General features: G+C 40.6%; 3 protein-coding genes across 3 annotated transcripts in view; 2 read left to right on the top strand and 1 right to left on the bottom strand.

Annotated features, from left to right (window-relative positions):
• The first annotated feature begins 507 nt into the window (after window positions 1–507).
• eif4g2a (eukaryotic translation initiation factor 4, gamma 2a) lies at window positions 508–8,292 on the top strand. Its single transcript, XM_085276113.1, has 21 exons — window positions 508–513; window positions 1,253–1,362; window positions 1,471–1,527; window positions 2,898–3,023; window positions 3,174–3,276; window positions 3,358–3,489; window positions 3,571–3,637; window positions 3,772–3,923; window positions 4,031–4,141; window positions 4,246–4,428; window positions 4,551–4,692; window positions 4,776–4,993; window positions 5,073–5,180; window positions 5,282–5,374; window positions 5,465–5,560; window positions 5,664–5,879; window positions 5,964–6,222; window positions 6,371–6,575; window positions 6,704–6,912; window positions 6,995–7,116; window positions 7,226–8,292. Exons 1-21 carry the CDS (start codon window positions 508–510, stop codon window positions 7,289–7,291), a joined length of 2,781 nt encoding a protein of 926 aa, XP_085132239.1. The 3' UTR covers window positions 7,292–8,292.
• A 1,568-nt stretch (window positions 8,293–9,860) lies between these two features.
• On the bottom strand, window positions 9,861–18,239 carry ctr9 (CTR9 component of Paf1/RNA polymerase II complex). The gene is made up of 23 exons (XM_085269793.1): window positions 18,052–18,239; window positions 16,705–16,803; window positions 16,120–16,359; window positions 15,915–16,032; window positions 15,744–15,833; window positions 15,171–15,427; window positions 14,961–15,068; window positions 14,643–14,879; window positions 14,315–14,533; window positions 13,927–14,110; window positions 13,750–13,838; window positions 13,470–13,655; window positions 13,176–13,263; window positions 12,938–13,086; window positions 12,735–12,851; window positions 12,506–12,651; window positions 12,350–12,421; window positions 11,860–11,995; window positions 11,570–11,725; window positions 11,335–11,477; window positions 11,150–11,246; window positions 10,923–11,035; window positions 9,861–10,832 (listed from the first exon to the last, which is right to left on the bottom strand). Exons 1-23 carry the CDS (start codon window positions 18,094–18,096, stop codon window positions 10,445–10,447), a joined length of 3,477 nt encoding a protein of 1,158 aa, XP_085125919.1. The 5' UTR covers window positions 18,097–18,239; the 3' UTR covers window positions 9,861–10,444.
• A 1,071-nt stretch (window positions 18,240–19,310) lies between these two features.
• The window catches only part of irag1 (inositol 1,4,5-triphosphate receptor associated 1), a 36,112-nt gene continuing 31,097 nt past the window's right edge, over window positions 19,311–24,325 (top strand). Inside the window, exons 1-11 of the mRNA XM_085269796.1 lie at window positions 19,311–19,407; window positions 19,503–19,683; window positions 20,058–20,122; window positions 20,205–20,265; window positions 20,358–20,516; window positions 22,226–22,343; window positions 22,446–22,496; window positions 22,595–22,672; window positions 22,748–22,804; window positions 22,881–22,940; window positions 23,065–23,120. Coding sequence (XP_085125922.1) covers window positions 19,311–19,407; window positions 19,503–19,683; window positions 20,058–20,122; window positions 20,205–20,265; window positions 20,358–20,516; window positions 22,226–22,343; window positions 22,446–22,496; window positions 22,595–22,672; window positions 22,748–22,804; window positions 22,881–22,940; window positions 23,065–23,120 — 983 coding nt within the window. The remainder of the gene's footprint in view (window positions 19,408–19,502; window positions 19,684–20,057; window positions 20,123–20,204; window positions 20,266–20,357; window positions 20,517–22,225; window positions 22,344–22,445; window positions 22,497–22,594; window positions 22,673–22,747; window positions 22,805–22,880; window positions 22,941–23,064; window positions 23,121–24,325) is intronic.

The raw sequence follows: 24,325 nt of genomic DNA on the forward strand, positions 1-24,325 counted from the left end.
GGGTGATGACGTCAGAGCCATCCCATTCAAATAGCAGAGTTCATATGACGTACCTATACAGCCGTCGCTCTTTCCTTCGCCGTAGCAAGTAGCTAACAGAGCCAAGCCGTCGTGTTCTTGAGGGCGACATTGCATAACCCTTATAGGTTAAAAACTAATTTTGAGCTCTCGTTTCTTTCTTGATTTTATTTTTTATCTCTTGGTTGACAAGAAAACAATTAAGCTGACGTTCCTTTTGTAAAGGTAAGATCTTGCGGGTTTTTTTTTTTTGTTTGGCCTGGCTAAGGTTAGCCGGTCTACTAGAAAGTTCGCTTTAGTTGGTGATGGTGGATAAGAATTTGGGGCGGCGGCAAAATATCAAGTTAGATATGTCTTCTTTGGCGTTGATTCGCCTGGTCAGCATCGAATAAGTTGTGAGGTATGGGGTTTATGGCCAGACTGAAGGCTTTGAGTTGTTTACAGCTTGTTAGCTCATAGCTTACCGGCGGCCTACAGAACAAAACCAAAATGTCGGTGCGTGGACATCCGGTTTCTAAACAAAGGCCTCATCAATCCCACTGTTAGGATTTTCCAGCTTGACTAGGGTGAAGAATTTTCTAATTATTAAAAAATGTATAAGTTCGTGACAGTTTGGTTGACATATTAAACATGAGTTTTGGTTAAACAAAAGACTCTTTACCAGCGTGCTGGGGTTTTTGGTAGCGGTGGAATCTCAAACATTCGTGGGGAATGCTAGAAAACGGGTAACTAAACGTGTACTAACAAATATGTTTTTATCCGCTGTCGGTGGAGTTAAAATTATAGATTTGTCCTACTTTCACAAAGCGTTTCCTGTGACGATGCCAATTGTTATTAGGATTACGTTTATTCTAGCTGATTTATAGATCTCCATGCAATATTCTAGTTTCAAAAGGTAATTTGAATAAACATAGATAATGGAAAACCGGGCGTTGACTTCTCAGTAGCTTGTTGTGCTAGGAAATGTTCCAGTTACGCAACGCTAGCATGCTCTGCTTCCACATTACTGGTAAGGGGACACGTGTTAGCGTTGATGTACCTTCGCAAGTTCCCTGAAACGTACTAAACGGAAACCAAAAGCGAAAGAGTACGTTGGGTATTATTGTCTTGTGTTTGCATGTGTCTTCATAACAGTCAGATGTGCTACTGTGGCCTTGTTTGTGTATGACACGTTAGGTGTCATACACATACACGTTAGGTCTTGGCTAATATGCTGCTGTGTCTTGACTTCCAGGTAGCTCTTTGCCCCCCCCCCACTCCCAGGACTCAATTCTTTTCAGATATTCTTTGTCAAGCCGCCAAAGTGGAGAGTGTCGTCGCACCAGGAGGTCCTTCTCGTTTCAGGTATTCAACATTACTCCACCATGTCTGGCTCCATTTACACCCAAGCACCTCTCACATAGTTCCCAAAATGTTAAGTTAAAAAACATTTTTCCTCTTTTTGTATCACAGTGTAGGGGGAGGAGGTGGGGGTGCACCTCAGCACTATCCCAAAACTGTCGGCAACAGGTGATTGTTGTTGTTTTTTTTAAACTTTATTATACATGTAACACATTAGTCATCACATCATCCACATACAGATGTTTACAAGAATCACAATTAGTGTTTCACCTGTTATACTCAAAACTGAAATTTCATAAATGGACGTGTCAGTCATCAGTCTGACATCTTACCCTTGACAAATACTCCCCAATTGTTATATTGTCTTTTTTTCAAAAGTGACCCTAAACTAATATTTAAAAAAGGGAAAAAAGAACACACAGTTGACAACTTCTAAACAAATGCTAAATTGAAATGTGCACTGACAGTGAAAATGAACTGAGAACACAAATTATCAAACTGCCAACTGCTGTAACCTACTAGTGATCAACTTCAAAAACGCATAAACCTGAGTAAAGTATGACTGTCTGGTTAGACTTCATGCTTTAGGTCTTTTCATGTGTAACAACATGAGTAAAATGCAAGTATTATATGTGACAGAATCGAGCCCTTGTAATCTAACTACAAAACTGGGTGTTCCAGGATGGTTGTTCAGCTGTGGTTTATCAGTACTATGCTGAACTTTGCAGTCTTTTGTCTGCACTTTGTAGCTGTGTACTATCACATGGTGAAATTGTCAAAAATATGCAATAACTGGATGTGTGGGCTTTTCTTTTGCTTTTTTGTAGATAAGACAATCTGAATAAACATGATTTGTTTGCAGTTACTTAAGCGAGAAACAATCATAGCAGGTGGTGGTGACTGTGGCTCAGTTGAACCCAGCCTGATTCAGTGTGTTGTTTGCCTCCTGAAGTGTGGGGGGTGGGGAGCAGAACTGGCAGGGAGAAGACCAGTTGAGGCTGGTTTAAACTACTTGTAGAAATAGATCATTGTTTACAAGAAACTCCAGTAGCTTCCCTCTAATGTTACTAAAACAGTTGAACAGAGTGTAACTTTCACTGCCATATTCATGTTGAAACAAATTGCAGTTGGTTTAGTGAAGCTGAAAAGAAAATGGCTAAAAATGTAAGGATATGACTCAGTACCCTGGTAGGACAGTAGCTTCCTTTTGTTTAGGTTAAAGAATCTAAATAAAGTCCTAATCTTGGAATTTCAAAGCCTTCTGTCACAGCAGTTTTACAAGTTGGTTCAGTGTTGCCAGTGTGAACGTTATGACACTGGCAACACTGAACCAGCAGCATGTGAATTGAAGCGGTCTGACTTGTACCATAACTTGTTCTATAAGAAGTCACGCAAACTTCAAGTAGGAGCACAATATTTGTCATTCCTGGCTAAAAGTGAGACTCTTAACTATGTTGTCTGTGTAACCAAATCCGGGCTAAATATCAGCAAGACAAGACCATTTCCCTGATAACCTTTGCTGTCTTTGTTGATTATAGCGAGTTCCTGGGGAAAACCCCAGGTTCTAGCGTTCAGAGATGGGTACCTTCTCGAAGCACTAGACGAGATGCCAGCTCCTCCAACGAGAAAGGGCAAAATGATGCAATCTTCAGAAAAGTGAGAGGGTACGTTTCCCTTTAAACGGATTTGTACTTATTTTACGTAAACTGTAATTTGTATTGTTTAAATGTCATTTTAATATGGATGTTGAAGGCTGCTGTTTGTGCTGTATTATCATTTAAGATTTTTAATACAAACGTTTCTTTCACCTTCAGCATACTTAATAAGCTGACTCCTGAGAAGTTTGACAAACTATGCCTGGAGCTCCTCAATGTGGGTGTAGATTCAAAAGTTGTCTTAAAAGGAATCATCTTGTTGGTGAGTATTTTCCTAACTGCTGTTCTCCTATTCATAGAATATTTAAAAATGGGATCTTAATGCGTTTTTGTGTTTCTCAAGATTGTTGACAAAGCCCTCGAAGAGCCCAAGTATAGCCAGTTGTACGCTCAACTATGTCTACGCTTGGCAGAAGATGCACCAAACTTTGAAGCCCCAACAACAGAAAGTCAGGCAACACAAAAGCAGAATAGTGTAAGTTTTAAGCATTCAAATGTACTCTGTACTCCTGTTGAGTATCTTCTGTCTGGATTTTGAATGACTTCTGTCTTGCAGACCTTCCGAAGGCTTCTGATTTCTAAGCTTCAAGATGAGTTTGAGAATCGTGCCAGGAATGTTGACCGTGAGTAACTTGCATTTGTAACTGTGGACTGTTACAAAATGGGAATTTGGTCAAGGATTTTTTTTTGAGAGCTGTTATTTAAACTTTTTTTTTTTTTTTTTTCTTCTTCTTCTTTCTTCTTCAATCCACTGTAGACTTCGACAAACATGACAGCCCACTCACCTCTGAGGAGGAGGAACAGCGTGCAATTGCAAAGATCAAGATGCTGGGCAACATCAAATTCATCGGTGAACTGGGCAAACTCAACCTCATCCATGAATCTATTCTCCACAAGTGCATTAAAACAGTAAGTTCTAATAAAGCGCAAGTACATGGGATGGTTTTATCAAAAATCCAGTTTTCATTCCTGTGGTGTAAGAAATTAACAATTGTTTAATTATTTTGTTCTTTAAGCTGTTGGAGAAGAAGAAGAGAGTCCCACTTAAGGATATTGGTGAAGATTTGGAATGCCTCTGTCAGATAATGAAAACAGTTGGTCCTAAACTTGATCATGAAAAGGCAAAGGTGAGTGTGTGGAAATTAAACTGAAAAAGATGAGTCTTGTCTTGAAGTCCTTGGTTGTTCAATAACTTTTTTTTAAAATTATTTTTACTTTCTCTCGCTTACAGTCTTTGATGGACCAGTACTTTGCTCGCATGCAATCCTTAACCAACAGCAATGATCTGCCTGCACGGATTCGCTTCCTGCTGCAGAACACGGTGGAGCTGCGACACAACAACTGGGTGCCTCGGAAAGCTTATGTTGACAATGGACCAAAGACTATTACCCAAGTTCGTCAAGATGCAGTAAAGGTTAGTTGACCATATCCTTTCAGTTTATCACAGGCTGATGAGGATTGATCTGATTTGCTGGATGACTAATGTAGCCCACAATCGGTGTATCCTTGGATCCTGACTTTTTCTGTGCTTTGTAGGATTTGGGTGTTTTTATTCCACCTTCAAGTGATTCAATAAGGAATGACTTCTTCATGGACAGTTCCTCCTTCCTTCCAGGAAAGATCAAGTATGATAGGGAGACTCTTGGTGGGCTGGCCGACATGTTTGGACAAATGCCTGGTATGTAGAGTCATGCTGCTTTCTTTGAAGTGTAACTCATGCAGCGATTTCAGTCTCTAAAGGCTCTGTCTTATGTTGTGTAGGAAGTGGCATCGGCACAGGCCCAGGGGTAATTCAGGACCACTATTCCCCAACCATGGGTCGCCACCGCGGCAGTGCTCCAGGGGTAATTCAGGACCACTACTCACCAACCATGGGTCGTCACCGTAGCAGCCCACTCTTTAATGGCCACAGTGGAAACAGCAATGGGTCACACCAGCCATATGAAAATGAAAGCAAGCCGTTCATAAAACCGAACCAGGTACATTATAGTTCAGCTCTGTTTGTTTTAATCTGAGATGGTCAGTGCAATACTCATTCTGTTTTTAAACTTTTCAAAGGGGAGAAATTCACCAGTTTTCAACCATAAACAGAATCACTCAGTCCAGATGCAGTCAAAGGATATGGCTCCAAGGTTCAGCAAGAAGGGGAAAGTCAATGCAGATGAGGTACAGCTGCTTACATTGATGGTTGTTAGTGTCATTGTTGCACATGATTATGTGATAATAAATTGTGGTTAATCTGATGCATTAATACTCCGTCATTCCAGATCAGTCTGAGGCCAGCACAGTCCTTCATTATGAATAAAAACCAAGTGCCAAAGCTGCCGCCACAGACAATGATGCCTTCTCCAGTTGGACAGGTAACAGACAATAGACTTAAAACATGTGAGCAGAGCTGATGGGGCAGTTTCAGGAAATGCATGCTAAGTTTTCTTTTTGTGGCCCTACAGCTTGGTCTTAAAGCCAATCCTCCTCCAATTCAGGAAAAACCTGCAAAGTCTAACAAAAAGGCTCCTCCCACAAAGGAAGAGTTGTGCAAAATGACGGTAAGTTTGTTCAAAGCTTTACCCATGACTTCCTAAGTAATGTGTTATATATGGGGCCTTCATAGCCTGATATTTTTTATTTATTCCCCCCTCATCTTTAAAGGAGACACTACTCACAGACTACCTAAACAACAAAAATGTTAACGATGCAGTGAGTGCTGTGAAAGAGATGAAGGCCCCCAAACACTTCTTGTCAGAGATGCTGAACAAGATCATAGTCTGCTCACTCGATCGTTCAGATGAAGATAAGGAACATGCAAGCACTCTGATTCACACCCTCTGCACAGAGGGCCTCGTCACTGGTGACAACATATTGCAGGCAAGTTTCATTAAAGTTTTTTAAATTGACAGTGTAATCAAATACACCATATTAACCTTGTGCCTGCCGCACATTTTCAAACAGGCCTTCCTGGGTGTTCTGGACCAGTGTCCCAAGATTGAGGAAGAAATCCCACTGGTGAAGTCGTACCTGGCTCAGTTTGCAGCACGAGCGATCATTGCTGATCTGGTCAGCATTGCAGACTTGGCCCATCAGCTGGAGAATGGCACACATTTCCCACTCTTCCTGCTCTGTCTGCAGCAACTGGTGAAACTGAAAGACCGTGAGTGGCTGACTGACCTTTTCCAGCAGAGCAAGGTCAACATGCAGAAGATGCTGCCTGGTAGGTGAAAGGACACACTGGCCACACTGGTTTTAAATTCAGTGTCATTTGGTTTTCTTTTCTCTTTAGGAGGAAGAATTGGTGTGTGGGTTCTTTTTGTTTTTTTTCTCTTCTTCCCCATTACTGACTAGTAATTATGCTCCCATAGAAATTGACCAGAACAAGGACCGGATGCTGGAGATTCTGGAGGGTAAAGGCCTCAGCTTTTTGTTCCCACTGATGAAGCTGGAAAAGGAGCTGCTGAAGCAGATCAAAGTGGATCCTTCTCCGCAGTCAATCTACAAGTGGATCAAAGACAACATCTCTCCAAAACTTCACACCGACAGAGGCTTTGTCAACATTCTCATGACCAGGTACAGCAGTGGACAGTATTTATAGTGACTCGGTCTGCATTGATGAAGCAAGCACATGCCATCAGCCACTGTATTTTTGTGGTTTTCGGTCAAGTGCTTTAACGTGTGTTGGTCTTCTGGTCCTCCAGTTTCTTGCAGTACATTGCTTACGAGAGCAACCCTGACGATGATGAAGAGCAGCATGCATCGCCCAGTAAGGACCAGCTGGAGGAAGAGAAGCAGCTCCTGCTCTCTTTCAAGCCGGTGTTGCAAAAGTTTCTTCACGATCACATTGAGCTGCAAGTCAGTGCACTGTATGCCCTGCAGGTGCACTGCAATGCCAAGAGGTTCCCTAAAGGTGCGTGCATGCATGTGCAGTTACAATAAAACATAACCTTAAATAAAGCTGGTTGCTAACTTATTTTCCTTTTTCCAATTAGGCATGCTGCTACGCTACTATGTGAACTTTTATGACATGGAAATAATTGAAGAGGAAGCCTTCCTTTCATGGAAAGAAGATCTCACCCAAGAGTATCCAGGGAAAGGAAAAGCATTATTTCAGGTAATGTGCAGCCATTGAAGTATGGCTTTGTGTGGACTGCCTCCATTGACACCATTGTGCCTATTTGTAAATGAAACACTTCAGTGGCTGTATTGTTGTTCTGGTGCAGGTGAATCAGTGGCTGACCTGGCTGGAGACTGCAGAAGAGGAGGAGTCAGAGGATGAAGAGTACTGAGGAATAGGCCAAAGCCATGTCTTATCAGATGCAGACTTGTTTTGGGTTTTTTTTCCCTCCTTATTTTTCCATCTTTTTTGTTTTGTTTTTTTTCCTCCTGTCTTTCACGCTCTTCTTGTAACCACTGTTACAGTTCATTTCACAATGAGATTGTTCTGCCAGCATCACAAATCTTATTTATGCTCCAAGTTTCTATACTGTTCTCTTTGATGTCCTACAGCAGATGTTTTATACACTTCAATCAACTTGGGTTTAAGAGTAGACAGTATTTAGCAGGAAAATGCACCAGCACCCAGAACTTGACCCATTTTTGTCACCTTTTTACATCTGGTAGGAGTCACCAAGTGCTGTCGCAATTATTTAAAAACTGTTTACAAAAGAGGGAGCTCGCATTGCAAAGAGGCTTTCTCCTTTTTTAATCTACATTTGCTAATCAGTTTTTAAATGCACTTTGCTTAAACATCATGAGTCGTTGCAATAGTAAAAATTTAACTTCCCTTGATTTGTTAAACGTGATCATGACGTTGTTGTCTGCCATGATTATAATGAGACTAATGCTTAGAAATCGACCATTTCTTAACCTGGGTGAGGCCTGTTTTACTTGCACGGTGTGATTTCAGTTACCGCCTTGTAGTTTAATGAATCGAGAGGGGTTTTTTTATGTATGAAACAAGTTGTGCTGTCAGGAATGAATCTGTGTGGCCTTTTGTTTTCTTTTTTAATTTATAAGGATATACCTCTGTTTCTCGGACTATACTTGAATGTCTCGGGTTTTGACATTGAGACAGCCAAAGCTTGGTTTCCTTTGCTACGGTTGTTTGTCACTTGTGGAAATTTTGTCCATCTGCCATATTTGTCAAGTTCTTAAACGGTCTTTTTATCTTCATGAAATTACCAAGAATGTACTGTTTGTGTACTCTTCTTCTGGAGTGTTGTAACATTGTGTGCTAGAAGTCGAGTGTACAACTACAGATCAACCTTGAATAAAGTTTAACAGTTGATGGCTTTGTCCTGCTGTGTCCTTTTTCCACCTCCCCAGCCAAAGTCATAAGACTTGAAAAATGGTATGTCCTCCTAAAAAGCTGTGACTTCTCAGGTTTAGGCCACAAAGCACGCGGATCACAAGAACATAGTTATGAAACTATGACACTATGAAGTGACTATTGTAGTGTATATTACACTACATAAAATTGCAATATAAAGTTGAAATTGAGGTGCCCCTCTCATGCTGCCGTTTTCTCTGTAGAAGATGTGTAGGGTGTTAAGGGTGTACATCTACTGCAGTGTGTATACTTGTACTAATAGATGGAGGAATTGTACAGAGAGCCACAGCAGGTAATGGTTCCCTGTGTTATTCAGTGGTGCATTTGGGTAATCTGTCTTACTGAACATGTGCCTTTGACTGACCAGCACATCATGGAGTAGGTAGGTGAGAGGCAGTGTCCTTGATTTAGAAACATACACCTTCAGTTTATTAAAATTATAGCATAGATTGAACAAGCTGCTGAAAACATGCTTCAGATTCTGATCCATGTTGACATGATAGCATCACACAGATGCTGCATATGTGATATGAATCTCCTACCACATCTCAAATGTGCCCCATTGGTCTGAGATCTTGTGCTTGTTGAGGCCATTTGAATAAAGTGGATTCATTGTCATGTTTAAAAGGATTTGAGGTTTGTGATATGACACATTATCCTGCTAGAAGCAGGTATGTGGGTACAATGTGGTCCTACAGGAATGGACATGGTCAGCCACCATACAAAGGCTGTGGTGTTTAAACAGTGTTTAGTTGGTACTAAGGGGCCCAAACAAACTATCACACACCCTCAGAAGCCTTAACCATTGATACAAGACAGGATGTATCCATGCTTTTATGTTTACACCAAATTCTGACCCCATCATGTAGCAATGTAGCTGAAGTGGAGACTAATCACAGCAGGCAATATTTTTCCAACCTTTTATTGTGTAATTTTGGTGAGCTTGTGGGAATTTTAGCCTCAGTTTCCTGTTCAAGAGTGGCACCCACTGTTGTCTTGTACTGCTGTGGCCATTAAGACATGACATGTTGTGTTTTCAGTGATGACTTTATGTTTACTTTGCTTGTAACAGGTACTTTGAATCACAGCTGCCTCAAAAAAATCCTGATCTCAGATATCAACAAAGCAGAGAACCATCACTCATTCATTGCATGTGTCCTTTTTTTGGGGGGGGGCATTCTCTTTAAACCCTCGAGATGGTTGAGTGAGAAAATCCCGTCAGTTTCTGAAATACTGACACCAACAACCATGTTACATTCAAAGTCACTTAAATCACTTTTGTTCTCCATTTTCATGCTCAATTTGAACTTCAGTGGGTTGTCTTGACTACATCTACAAGCCTAAATGAGCTTCCTGCCACGTGATTGGCTGATTGGATAGTTGTGTGAGTTGAACGGCTGTACCTAACAAAGCAGATGGTGCTTACTGCAGGTTGAATTGTTATGACTTTTACGTACTTGCTACATGTTTGTCTATAGTTTTAGTGATTTGTCTTCATACACAAGTAAAAACAATGTTAAATCAAGTGTTTCTCTCAGTATTTTATCAACACCTTACCAAAAATGTAAAACATAAATATAAATATACCTGTACTTGCATGACAAATTATGACTGTGGAGGAAATAGAGATGAAAAGATGTGGTATGAACCCATTGTTAGTATGAATGAATAGTAGTCTTATTGAACATCAGCGTAACCAGGCATAGCAGTCAACAATTACAGTGATGTGTCGACCTGATTTAACTCAGCAGGTGTTTGATCACATTACGATGCCCCTGCTGTCGAGCACAAGTATAGGACACCTTTTTTAATGCTCTACTGTGGTTTACAGCCCCTGCACACCTTACCGGTACTTTTCAAAGGCAAATAAACATCTGTACAAAATAAGCAACAAATTTTTTGGGGTTTTTTTATTTAACTTTTTTTTTCTTTACACATTTTAGCAAATTTTAACAAAACATCAAGAAAAGAAATTCCCAGTAAGATGTGACCAAAACGCTATGCGCAAAAAAAATTCTCATACGGACAGAAATTCTGCTTTTATTTCAAACAAAAATGCAGATGTTTAAGAGTTTTCTCAGCGTTACACGAGTCTGGGTGATGTGAAGAGTTAATCACTGTCATCATCTTCGTTGTTGGAGGCCTCCTGCTCGGAGCCATTGTCAGAGCGGCGTGGGGAGCCCTCGTTGTCCGATCCCGCTTCAGATCCTCGGTCCGATGCCGGAGCGGGTGATCCAGCCCTAGATTCATCATCTGATCCCGACCGACTCCTCTTGCTCTCATTGTCCGACTGTTCAGAGTCAGACTGCCTCTGCACCCTTCTCTTCTTCACTGGACGGTCGCTGCCAGATTCGTCGTCGTCAGAGCCGGCGGAGCGCCGAGGGCTGCCTGCCTCACTACCGGAGCGGTTACGGCCGCCGTCGGAGTCGCTGTCAGATGCAATGCGCTTCCTGTGGCCGACTTCATCGTCAGATCCCGAACCACTGTCTCTTTGATGTCTGGATGGGAGAAAGAGCGCCATGAGGTTTGTGTCAAATAATGTTTTCAAGGCTTCGTAATACTGTAAAAATCTCACATTAAGCTTTTACCTGTCTTCTGCTATTTTCAGTCCATCCTCATCTGAGGAGGACTCAGAAGACGAAATGATAGCCTTAGATTTGATCTTTCCTTTAAGAGACGGAGGCAGACGCTCAGGCTGAGACTGAAATGAGAAAGATGTTACAATTATAAGAGAAACTGGAGCTGAAAACTGATTTTGTAAATTCTGAAAACTAATTGAGACAGAGAAAAACAGCAAATAATGACTAAAGCGGACCTTCTCGATCTTCTTGCGTCCTTCTTTGGGTTTACGCTGCTTCTTGGGTCGTGATGTTCCTTCCTCATCGCTGTCATCTTCTCCTCCTTTAGCAGGTCTGCAACACAAAATTGAATCCCAGAATCTAAATGTTGTGCTCTGCAGTCAGACTAAACAACATTTTGCATTCACTGCAGAACACTTACCTCCTCTTCTTCTTCTTCCTCTCTCCCTTCTCATCCTCCTCCTGTTCGCTGCTACTGGCCTTTCTCTTCTTCTTCTTCTTCAACGGCAGGTCCTCGTCAGACTCGTCATTAACAAAATCGTCCATGTCGCCTCCTTTCTTACGCTTGGAGAGAAAAACAAAAGAAAAAGTGTTAACCACAATGCATTAAGTGCAGTTTAGAGCTCGCTGCTGGGTTTAGCCGTATTAACACTCACACGTCCTCCTCCACCACTGCTGCCCTTCTTCTTTTCTTTGGGCATTTCCTTTGATCCCTCTGCAAAGGTCAGCAGGTTCTTGGTCTTTTCCACATACAAAGCTCTTTGCTCCAAAAGCTTCTTCTGCTCCTCCACTTCTCTGTTCCTCTTTTCCTCCTAAAGAAAGTTAGTTATTGAGACAACCCAACAGATGACTAATTAGTTTATTTAAAAAATGAATCACAGTCAGACATTATGGGCAAAATGAAACACATCATGGTGATTACTTAAAAAAAAAAAAAAAAAAGTACCTGTTCCTTTATCAGCTGTTGGCGCAGCAGGTCTCTCTCCTGCTCTTGTTTGGCTCGAAGCTCTTTCTCCTCCTCGTCCTGCTTTCTGGCTCTAGCTACATGGTACTGAGCTTGACTCAGCAAGTCAGAGCACTGCCTGCATTCCCAAAACACACCAATATTCCAAATTATGTTACAAAAGACACCAAACACAGCACCCCCCCCCCCAAAAAAAAAGCTCATTAAATTAAAGACTGATAGAAGTACTGCCAAATCATCACACTCCATTTCAAACTGGTCTTTCTACTCTTGGGTCTGTATGATGTCAGTGGGAACCAGATCCACACCACAACCCCACAAACCTGCTGTTTTATGAGGGGCAGCCAATCAGAAGACTGGGGTTCAGAAAGAAGCTAAAACAATCTGTGGATGAACTAAAAGGTTGCACTGACCCAGGATCAGTATAAACTAAATAAGGAATATTTTGAACTGTGAAACAACTCAGACTGACCTGGCCTCAGAAGCAGCGAGAGCGAGGTCAAACCTCATCTTGTCTCCAGCCTTGCTGAGGTAGCTGAAGTACCTGTGAGGGAGATGACACTGCAGGATTAGTAAAGGACGGCCAGAGGAAGAGACAGGGAGGTGGGAACATAAATCAAATCATTACCTGTGAGCCAGTTCCAGCTCTTTGACAGCACTGAGCACAGCCTTCAAGTTGCTCTTCTCATCTTTAAGCACAAGGGTGGCCAGTCTCTGAAGCACCAGGGCCACATTAAACATCAGCACTGTGTCATTGGGCGCCACGTGACGGGCCTTGATGTAGGAACATCAGAAAGACAGAGTTACACTTCCCCCCACACTGCAGAATGAAGCATAAGCCTCTGATTTCATTTTACCTTCAGGAGCATCTGTTTGCACTCTTGCAGTTTGCCACATTTGAAGAGCGCACGTGCGAGGTAAAGCAGCACCTCTGTGTTCTGATATTTGTAAAACTTCTTCAGGCAGTTCTCGTACTGTCAGACAGAGAGAAAAAAACTTAAATGGAAAAAGCAAAGGAAAGACAAAAACTGTAACAGTTTAACACAAGTGAGGCGTTTACCATCTGCACGGCGCTGATGTACTGCTTCTGCTCCACGTAGATGTGAGCCAGATTTAGCCACACATCACTGATTTCGGCTGTGGCCTCCCTCACCTGCGCGAAAACATCTCGCGCCTCTCTGAAGTAGCCCTTGTGGGCAAGGACAGCACCTAGACATAAAAATATATGCATATACTTAATGCAAAACACACACAGCAGAACAGATAAAAAAGATAAGAGAGACTGAAGAGTGGCTGACCGATGCCATTGGCGGCATAGAGGTTCTTGGCATCATTTCGCAGGACTTGCTTGTAGATTGCCAGGGCTCGATCTTGGTGTCTCTTTTCCTGCCGAGACATTTATCACCAGCGAGCACATGTTTTACTCAAGTGCCTGCACATAGCTGAACTTTGTAACAACTATGCTAACCAGCTGCCTGTGTTTATTTAGCAATAGCATTCAGTGAACTGCTATGCTGTTTTACAAGTGTTCTTTAAGCTCTCTCACACAGTTAAATATTCAATCGGTGTCCCGACAGCAGGTTTCCACGTACCTTTTCACGGTCTCTGGTGGGCTGGTGCAGCGTCTGTAACCACACGTTACCCAGAGCCAGCATGGAGTAGGTGTCGTTCTGCGTGGACGGCTGCTTGAGAATACGTTCAAACTTCTTTTGACCTGGACCCCACTCCTGTTTGGCCAGGTGAAGATTTCCTATCAGGGACCAGGCATCCGGGTGATCCTGCAGAACAAATATCACTTAATGGAAAAAGAAAAAAAAAAAGAGTTTTTGCAGCAGACTTTGTCTATCGATGACATTTAACACCAGGCTGTACCTGATTAATCTGAAGAGCTTCTTTGAACCAGTCGGAGGCTTCATAGAAGTTTCCTTTGTCCCGAGCCATCGCTCCAAGACGCAAATAACCTGCAGGCCAAAATAAACAATCACAGAGTGGAAACTTGTTGTTTTTTTTTTTTTTTCATAGGCTCATGTTTTATCGATGCATGCTTACAATCCACATAGTTGGGATGTTCTCTGAGGATGTTTTTGTAGAGTTTCTCGGCTTCGTGGAATTCACACATAGCCTCGTACAGACGGGCCAGATTGTAGGAGGTGGTGACAGAAATGGCATTGTAGTAATGCTCGTCATGCTCTCCTTCGGCTTTGGCTCGCTCCAGAGAAGCTAGAAAATATTTCTGGTGGGAACAAGACATGACCCCGTCTTGAATTAGCTCTACTATTTATACAGAGTTATGTACACTCGATGATCAGTAAATACCACAGGCATCCAGTAATATTCTGCAGTTCCATATTAACTGAATAAATTCCCAACTAAATGAAGCTATACTTAGTTCAGGAGCTCTCAGGTTAAACTGCATTTATGGTATATTATTAGCTACCTTGGCTTCCCCTAGGTTGCCCAGTCTGAAGTGCAGAGCCCCCAGGTTGTTGAGAATCTCGGGGGGAACGTCGGCCTGCACCTTCTCCTGCAGGATGCGCGTAGCTGTGCCGTAAGCGGACAGCGCTCCTTGGATGTCTGTCTGCTCCAGAATTTGTGCCAGCTCAATCCACGCCTCCACATCATCTGGGTACTGCTCTGTTACTTTCTTCAAGTGCCCCTATGAAACAAAAACAGTGGAATATATCCAGTAACCATTAAGCATATTTATCAAAATATGTCTGGCACAATTTTCCAAGCTATGAGATAAGTGACATGAGAATACACACTTTTGCAATGTCTCTTTTTTCCTGATCGTCAGATGTTGCATAGAGAGACCCAAGGATTTTCATAGTCTCATAGTTGTTGGGGTAAGCCTTTAAAACCTTTTCAAAGCACTGCGCTGCATTTTCTTTGTCTCTTCGATATACATACATCTGCCCCAGGCCGAAGAACGGCAGCACAAAGGTGGACGAGGCAAACTGAGTGGCTTGGTAATAATACTGAAACGCCTGGTCGTAGTCCTCCTGTGGAAGAAGAAAGCACAGATATGAATGGCGATCTCAGTAAACAATAACAAGCTTGCACGCGGCTGGTTGGGATCGTACCTGCACGTGAAACGAGCGAGCTAACTGATAGCAGCTCTCAGCCTGCATGGCCTCAACTTCGGTGTTGTGGAAAGCGTGCAGAGCGAGATGCTGCACTTTACTGTAGTCCTGAGAGGAAGCAGAAAGCACATAGGCACGAAGAACAGTTAATAACAGCGAAAGGCTAAAACTTATATTTTCACCGCATTTCAACAACACAGCCGTGATTACCTTTTTGAAGAAGAAGTGGTTGGCGAGGTGGTTGAGCACCATGGGGTTGCTGGGGTCGATGGTGTAGGCCCGCGAAAGGAGCTGCACTCCGTTCTTGATGGAGTCTGCCTCTTTGTTGTTGAGCTCTAAAACAGCCAAACCAACGAGCGCTCCCACACACTTTGAATTAAGCTCCAGGGCTCGACCGAAAGCCAAACGAGCCTTCTCCAGTTTGTTGAGCTTGACGAAACAGTGGCCCATCCCCAGCCTCACCTCAGCTACACAAAAACAAGACAAAGAACAAGTTGGGAACATTCGTTTTAGAACCAATATGAGTGAAGGGCAAATATATTATCTGCGGTCCTGTGTTTTTAAAATCAAGGATCTTCTGTTCATAAATTGTATTTGTAAGTTAACAATGAAGTGGCTCATTACCTACATATCTTTGCCACATAAAACATGAACATGCTGGCTCTTGTTGCTGCTGCAACAATAATATTTTCATCATAATATTGATGATCATGACAACAACAATAATAAATTAAATACAGGCATGCGGGGACTGTTTAAAGACATAACATGTTATTGGTTTACCTGGGCAGCCGGGGTTTGTACGCAGAGCCTTTTTGTAGTATGCCAATGCTCCTCTGTAATCCTTTTTATTGAAGGAGATGCAAGCCTTACCTGTTTAACAACAACATTGTTATTACTTCAGTCAATCAGTGTAGTGCATTTCAGTCCTACGCTGTTTCATATTCAAGTTACCAAGCAAAGCAGGGATGTTATTAGTGGACTGGTTGAGGACAAAGTGGAACTGAGCATCGGCCTGGTCCATCTTGTCTCCTTCCAGCAAGCAGAAACAGGCTCTTCCCAACAAATGGTTCTGATCGAGACAACAGTATGTTCAATTTACTTGAAATGCAAGAAACATAACCTCATTTATCACCTGCTATGCTACTTTTTTTCCTACCTGATCATACATGATGATCTTGTCTGCCATAGTATACAGGAGCGTAGCCTGTGTGATGAGCTCTTTCTTGGCATCTTTGTTTTTCTCTTTACGTGCTTGCTGGACATAGTAAGCTGCCAGTGTGTCCAGACAGGTCATCTGGTCTTTTTCGTGGTCTCTGTAGTCGAGGTTTCCATCAATACGTGCTGCCTCTAAAAGCTTTACAAAGTCTTCTGTTTTGCCCTGTTTGTAGTACTCCAACTTAAGAAGAAATAGAAGGAAAACTGTCACACTCGATTGGAATTTCACATTGTTTGTACACGTTTCATCAAATTAACATTTATACACACATCAGTTGATGCAGTAATTAATCTGAATCTAAGAACTACCTGATTGACAAGAAATTTACTGTTTAAAATTCACTTATTGAAATTTTCTGGTTCTCAAATGTGCGATTTTGCTTCTCTGTCACATCTTTGTATTTTGGGTTGAGAAAACAAAATACTTCGAGCTGTCACTCTGACGTTTGGGATAAACTGAAAAAAGAGCTTAATCATTATTTGTAGAACAACAACCATGAAGTCTAGGGCCGATGTATCGACTCACCGCCAGAGCAATCCAAATGTGCAGCTGCGTGTGCTCCTGCTTCAAGATACTGATGACCTCATCTCCTTCAGGAAGTTGGTCGAAGTCGAGCTCGATGACCTGGAAAACACAGATATGTATGTATGTTATTACAGTAAGTATCTCAGCATGCATGGTGTTGCCAGTGGAAAAACATATCTATGCAGATTATATGTGCATTATATTATTTTATTGTAATAGTAGTGTAAATCCTGACACATGTATCAATTCAGAGTGTTATGAATTAGAAACTGGAAACTTTGTTACGCACTGCAAGAAAACCACCTGCATCCTAATGTAGCAAAGACTAAGGAACGGGTTGTGGGCATGAATAGGCCAAGAACTCCAGCGACCCCCATTTCCATCCATGGGGTCTGTGTGGAGACGATGGGGATTTCAAATACCTCGGTGTTTACACTGATTAAAACACAGAAGTCCTCTACAAGGAGAATCAAACTTGTATTTACTGTCTAATGAATGAACTTTAATACTTATGGGATGATGCTCCCAATTTTTTATGAATCTGTGCTGGTCAGTGCCATCCTCTATGCACAGAACCCAGAGATTGATAACCATGCCTACCTGTGGCCATCAGACTTTATAACTCTGTACTGTACATAGTGTTGCTTTAATTTTGGAATATTTGATTTTAATTTTACATTAAGTGTGTACTTATATTTTTACTTTAAAAAATGGTTTCCATCTTCTCTCTTGCATATTTTCTATTTTAACAAAATATGTTTAACAAAAAAAACATTTTGCATTTAATTCTTCAACGTCAGTTTCTTAGGTAGATTTCACTTGACCTACACAGTTTAATAGAAAAACTTTGCTGCTGCAAATGCTTACAAGGTTCAATAAATGTGTTGGTTATACTGACTATTACTGGCATATGTTTCTAATACTTGGTCCACTCCTAACGTAGCCTAAACACTAATGCAACCGACTGCCTGCAACTACAACACATCTGTCACAAATTCGGTGATGTGTTGAAATACCACAACGCTTATCAGGCTCTTAAATTAAATAGAAAACACCTCAGTAGAATTTAATGTTTACTGCATCACTGAGAACGGCGACGACAAAACATCGCGATAAGTAAGCTTTGCACAGGCGCCGAACGCATATTTAAGGAGTTGGAACAGCTGACAAGCATTAAAATGTCACTATGTTTAAACTCCAGATTGCAAACAAATACACCAGGCTTTCGTTACAATGCCACTCTGTAAGCAGGTACACAACATCAGCTCAGGCTATCCGCAGTTAGCTTAAGCGGCTAACAGCACAGCTAGATCCTCTTAGTGAAAACAGGTTCACGGAAAGATTTACCTCATCTGTGTCCCGTAAAGGGATCTCGATAGAGCCTCGAGACATCTTGAAAGAATAACCAAAACGACCCGAAGCTAGATTTATCTAAAAAAAAATTGTAAAAATAAAAATACAATTTCTTCCACCCGTTGTCTGCTAGTAGCTAATTCATGCTTCCGAAACACACGGATGGCGCAACTGAAATTATGTCCGGGCAGAAACCATAAACACTATGACTCAATGACTGTAGAAAAAAATACAGTCATTACTATAACTCAAAGAGAAACTGCCACAAAAAAAAGACGAATTTAGTTAACAATGGGAGAGCCATCGCTTACAATACAATAAAACAATAGTGTTTTATTGGGAATAAACTGCCACACACACTCACACTGGAAGGTAGTTACTTCCTACATTTGCTGAATTCAAAGGGGAGACTGTGCATTTGATGTGTTAAACGTGTGAATTTAAATTTACTGTGTGCATCATTGTCACAAACCTCTCCAGAGCTGCATTTTGGCAAGCAGTGGGAGGAGGGTGTGGAGGGAGGCTGAGGGGATGTCAGCTGGTTTTGATGTGAGTCCTGAAAACCAAAGAAGCACCTTGAAGACTTCACAGTATTTCAGAATTAAAGAGTAGAAGACAAACAATAAGGTGATGCTTCTTACTGAATGATTTTCTTTACAGAAAACCTTTCCGGACTGAAAAGTAAGATTTTTTTCTGACTTGTTTCTGTTTAAAAATAAATGTTTAAAGGCTATATGAGATAAGACCAAAAACATATGTGTCTTCCAATCTAACTGTAAACCATATGAATTGTCTTCCCTGCAGAAATCTTCAGAGGTGGAAATTTGGTTCACGTGACAGTTCTTTAACACAACTGTACTGTCTGAAAACCTGCATTTTTTAACTCATTTTTTATGAAGACTGGCTAGATTTAGTTTCTAAAAACCATCTATGATCCAATTTGCATCAAAGATAATACGTAATTCCAATTTCTGTTCAATTTTATGATATTAGTCTGTTAGTTTTAGCCTCCAGACACAATGCACAAAGTTAAAAATGCATTTGTTTATTTAAATTTCAGGTCATGCAGGGACATGACTGTCCCGCATAGTTGCTCTCTGTGGCTTCAGGAGAAACAAACACAATGTCTGACGACAATAATGGTGAGTGTTTCAGTTTATCCAGTATTAGTATCAAACAAGTATACAGCATATTCATTTCTTTTTCTAACATTTTCTAACACATGTAAAGTGTGGGAGACATCTGGCTGTGGGATGAACGATGTGTTTGAGGACAGCAAAGACACAAGCGGATTATCTGAACATGAACTCCTTGACATCGTGTATGATACGTGTAATAGCAGCAAATCAGGTACACAGATGGACTGAATTTCATTTAGACAAAAAAACGGTGCAGTAATGGTGTGACGTCTTTTTCATTTCCTCCTTTTCCCCTCTTGCCTTCAGGAGAAGTGTTAGCCTCTACCATTTTCGAGTATCTGCACACCATGACTGCTCAGAGCCCAGGGCAGGACCGATTGGCTGCCCTGCAACGGCTGCTTGACCCTGACTGTCAGGACCCACATGTGAGCAGAGAGACGTTTCACTCCACCATGAGGACGTGGATCACCCAGTGCAGCGAGGACAGGTGAGACTTAAACTCTACACAAGGGATCTTATTAGAGATGTTATGCAACCTTGGCATTACATCTAAAGCTTCATATCCAATTAAATATATTGTTACTACAGATTAAAGTTCCCAACAGTATATTTTTATTTTGACTTTTTTTAAGTTAGCTCCACTTTAAATAATTACCTTTGAAGGTAATCATCTAAAACAAGGGGAAGAATAATTTAAAGATGAAGGGATGAAGATGGTCTACCACAATGTCTATCACATTTGATCTTTTTTACAAACACAGCAGGCCATATGCAGTTAAATTTATTTTTTTCCCTACTTTTCTATCAATAAAATTTTTTTTTTAATCAGCTGTGATATCACTCAGTTTTCCTGTGTTACAGTACTGATGAGGACAGCAGCCATGTACCTCGGCCAAACACATCTGAAGAGCCTGTAAATGCAAATGGTGTGTTTCCAGGTTTTATTCGGAGTTTTGAGACTCAGTTTATTAAATATGAAACAATTCATTACTCCTGATTTCCTTTCAGGGCTGGGTTTGTCATTTTGTCAAAGTGAAGAGACGTCATCAGAAGGCCAGCTGTGTTTCTGGTTGGATATTTTATTCTAGTTTAACCATTGCTTCTGTTTGCCTCCCTAATCAGTTTGATTTCACACATTAGTAACCATTTCTTTGGCTTCAGCGATGGAAAAGACCTGTCATGTACAGTGGCTGAACTGAAGCATGCCAACCGCAAACTTAGTGAGCAGAACAGTAGTCTGCTGAGGACTGTTGCTCAATGTGAAGACACAAACCTGCAGCTCACTCTGGACATCACTGAGCTGCGAGCAAAGCTGGTCAGGTGAAGAATAAACTAATTTCTCCCACAGTTAACTGCATTTCAAGCATGTAAGATTACACTACTGTAATAACTTCCAGCAAAAGCAGATTGTTTTATTATTCAAGTTTTATTATTCAACTATATCATATCATTTATTTGCACTTCAAAAATGAGAAACTGATCACTAAAAGTGTAATAAACATCTAATGACTGAAAAATGAGCAGAAATACCAATACCAATCATTATAGACTGCACATATTTCATGTAGGTAAACTCGGGTTTGGACAACACGTATATTTTAACAAATATATCTTAACTCTGAACATGATCAGTGTTCAGATTGCTCAGATTAACTTGTATAAAACTATTGTGAAACTAGTTTATGTGAACTTATTCATATGAATAAGGCCTAACAGACACACCTTTGTGAAGTGACTACATATTCAAAAGCATATTTAAACAAATAAGATAAACTCTGAAAACCAGCTATGGGTAGAAGTTCACATGAACTCATTGTGGGCACAAATGTTATTAATTTTGGGCTTTTAGTGATTTCTCTGTACTTTTTTTTCCAGGGTGGAATGATTGTACAGCATTCATCTTTAATGACCAAAGAAGCAAGACCTTCATTTAGACTTTCTCAAATCCACACAGGGGCAAAATAATATATAAAGGCTCTAAATACATGTACATACACCACCATTAATATTTGTTTAAGCATCCCTTAGCAAGTTTCACCTCAATTGAATCCTTCAGTAAGCATCAACAAGCTTCTGGCAGGATATTTGATTATGCTTCTTAGCAGAATTGGTGGAGTTAATTTAGATTGGTGGAAGGGATGAAGTGAAGATGACTTGCCAGACTCGTTTGGTACCGTCAACAAGCTTCTGATAAAATTCTGGATGGAGATTTGACTTCTTCTTGGCAGAACTGTTGGAGTTAATTTAAAATGATTGATTTCGAGGCCCCATTTTGGAGTGCAGTCATACATTTTCAATAGGTTTACGGTCATCGCTTTGGGAAGACCAGAAGCTTAATGTTTTATCCATTCCAAAAGAAGTATTGATGTCTGTTTGGGATCACTGTCCTGTTTGAACACCGAACTCTGTCCAAGTTTCAACCTTGTAGCTGTTGATTTGAGGTGAAGTTGAAGAATAGGTAGCTAGCCTTCTTCATCATTTCATCCATTTTCCACTACCGGTACCAGTGGTAGCAAAACAGCCCCAGAGCATGACGCTACCACCACCATGCTGGTGCTGTAAAACAAACCCCTTTTATGCTGATAAAGAGAAACTACCAGTTGTAGTCAATCGTGATCACTAATGAGAAGTAAACCGACCTTGGTGATTTATATATACATATATATATATATTCTTTTGATCCTGTGTGGATTAGAGAAAACTCAACATAACATTTAAAAAAATCCAAAACCCAATTCTTTTTTAAAATTTTAAAGCTATAAAAAATGCATGCTTCACAATCATTCCACCCACCATACATATATAACAAGCCCATTTCTTAAAAAACATCAACAACATAATAAGCATCAGTTACTTACTCCAAATGGCACAAATAGGCCCTTCAGACTTTTCCTTAAGCAATCTTCTCATAGACACACATTTATTAATTTATTAATTGTTTGGTTTGTTCTTGTCAGTATCTTTTTTCATGTAGTCAGTCATGTAATTACCTTGTAATTTGCTTGTCTTGGTTTGTTTGTCATGTGAAGTGCTCAGAGGTCAGCAGTGAGAGTTAGATCTCTGACAGAAGAACTGGAGGAGACACGTCAAGCATTTAAAGAGGCCCGGGAGAAAGCCAGTCGGACCCAGAATAGCTGCTCCAAACTGGTATGTCAAACTCTCAGCAGTCCCACAGTGAAACTTTCTGCTGCGTTCGGCTTATTTTATATGGCAACTATTTACATTTAAGTCTCTTTTTTTGATCTTCAGAGCAATGAGGTTGAATGTCTTCAGAGTGATATTCGAAGGCTTGAAGACAAGGTAATGTACATCTTAAAAATATGCCCAATCTGTGCGCTTTCCATTATATAAAATAAAGCTGATGTTTACATAAACGAGCATTTTTCATTTCCACACAGAATGAAAAACTCATCTTTGAGAAAACATGCTCCGAAGAAAGCCTCAACAAATTGAGGAAGGTCAACACTGAATTGAGGGTAAGAAGAGATGAGTGTAATTGTTTCTACACTGTAATGAGTTTGTGTTGTTAGTAAAAGCCTGTATGTTCACAGGCTGGAGTTGAGGAAACTCTGCTTATGTTGACACTGAGAGACAGAGAAATATCAAAGGTAAGTAAAAAAAATTCCTAACAATGAAAGTTGAAATTGTCACATTTAAAAAAATTTTTTAACCTTAACTGTCTAGAAAGACATTCTTATGGAAAAGATGAAGAACGCTCATGTGGAGAATCACAGAATGATAGAGGTATGTTTGATATTGTGGAGCTTAGAGTTGAAGGGAGAATATTCGATACTTTAAATGCCATGACATCATATTGAATGCTAATCAGATGTTACTAGAAAAATGTTCCTCTATTCCGGTGTTGTAGGGTCTGCAATCCGAGCTGATGAGGTTACACGAACATTCAAACCAAGTTTTTCAGAGGTATTTTTAATTAATTGCTTATAAATGTAACATGGTGCTGACTGTTGCTTTCACTTCTCAAAAGGGCTCCTTTTGAGATTCATATGATTCTGAGAATTATAGGAGAATCAAGTTTAGCACAATACTACGCTATTAAACTGAGTGGCAAACTGTGTTATGATTTGCACTGTAGCTTTAAAAAGGGAGGATGAAAATCAGAGCAACAGAGACTGGGAAATCTCGACTCTCTAACACGAGTAATATCCATGTCTGGAAATAAAAGATGGATATAGCCAGCATAGCTTATCACTATGGTAGTTATCACTATGGTATCACTATCACTATGGTAGCTACCAGCATAGCTCTCACTTTGAACCATCAATTTTGGCGTTACTGCATCCACAGACACAAGTAGCTCCTAATTGGGCAAAAGTAAAAATAAAAATGCTAGAATTTTACTCCCCAAAACCGGGGAGAGAATGCAGACTTCCTGGACAGGCTGTTAGTAAAATTAGCTGTACATGAAACTTATTTGTCAGACAATTGCCTTAATAACCTAAAGGCACAAAATCCCACATCAGTTAGCCCACTAGTAAGCTGATGTGCTAGCATAAATAATGCATAACTTTAATCCTTAATGGAATTAACCAAGCGAGTGAGTAGCTTTATTTTGATGGGCACAAGATGCGACCAATCACATGCAAAGAGCGACTGGGGTAATACCATTATGTGACAGAAGGAAGGGGGGCAGACGTTCTGATGACAGGAAGCGTGATGGTATAGGCCAGGTACACAGGGAGACAGGGGGAGCCAGTGTTGTGCCAAAAACTGATCGTCTTCCAAAAAGTGATTTTCTATGTTTTTGTTTGTTTTTTTAAATCTAATGTATTTACTTATATTAGTAAATAGACTGTAATAAAAAGGATTTATGAAGAGGTTATATATAAAATAAAGAAATTACTTGTTTTGGAAGTATCTTTATGATGTAATTGTACCCATATAATCATCGGTTCTGTCCTTTTTCGTCACTTCAAGTAAGTTTATAAAACTGTGATGTTATTTTTACAATTACTGTGATGTTATTTTTACAATTTCTGCTGCCCTCTTGGTTAGATCTCCTTAGAAAAACACATTTTTAATTTCAACGACACTTTTTACCCCAATAATAAAAGTCACTTTGCCAAAAACTGATTGCAGCAGCTGCTTCGCGATAGGAATGTTCTTTT

Source organism: Mchenga conophoros, linkage group LG1 (assembly GCF_057382185.1).
Source record: "Mchenga conophoros isolate Kocher_MC1m ecotype Shallow Benthic linkage group LG1, M_conophoros_male_GT1.1, whole genome shotgun sequence".
Taxonomy (NCBI): domain Eukaryota; kingdom Metazoa; phylum Chordata; class Actinopteri; order Cichliformes; family Cichlidae; genus Mchenga; species Mchenga conophoros.

Coding starts and splice junctions, on each gene's coding strand:
- eif4g2a (XM_085276113.1), top strand. Junction 3,277..3,357: donor TAAAAGGAATCATCTTGTTG/GTGAGTATTTTC, acceptor GTGTTTCTCAAG/ATTGTTGACAAAGCCCTCGA. Junction 3,924..4,030: donor TCCACAAGTGCATTAAAACA/GTAAGTTCTAAT, acceptor TTGTTCTTTAAG/CTGTTGGAGAAGAAGAAGAG.
- ctr9 (XM_085269793.1), bottom strand. CDS start 18,096: ATGTCTCGAGGCTCTATCGAGATCCCTTTACGGGACACAGATGAG. Junction 15,069..15,170: donor ACCACTTCTTCTTCAAAAAG/GTAATCACGGCT, acceptor GCTTCCTCTCAG/GACTACAGTAAAGTGCAGCA. Junction 11,247..11,334: donor AGGAAGAAGAAGAAGAGGAG/GTAAGTGTTCTG, acceptor TTTGTGTTGCAG/ACCTGCTAAAGGAGGAGAAG.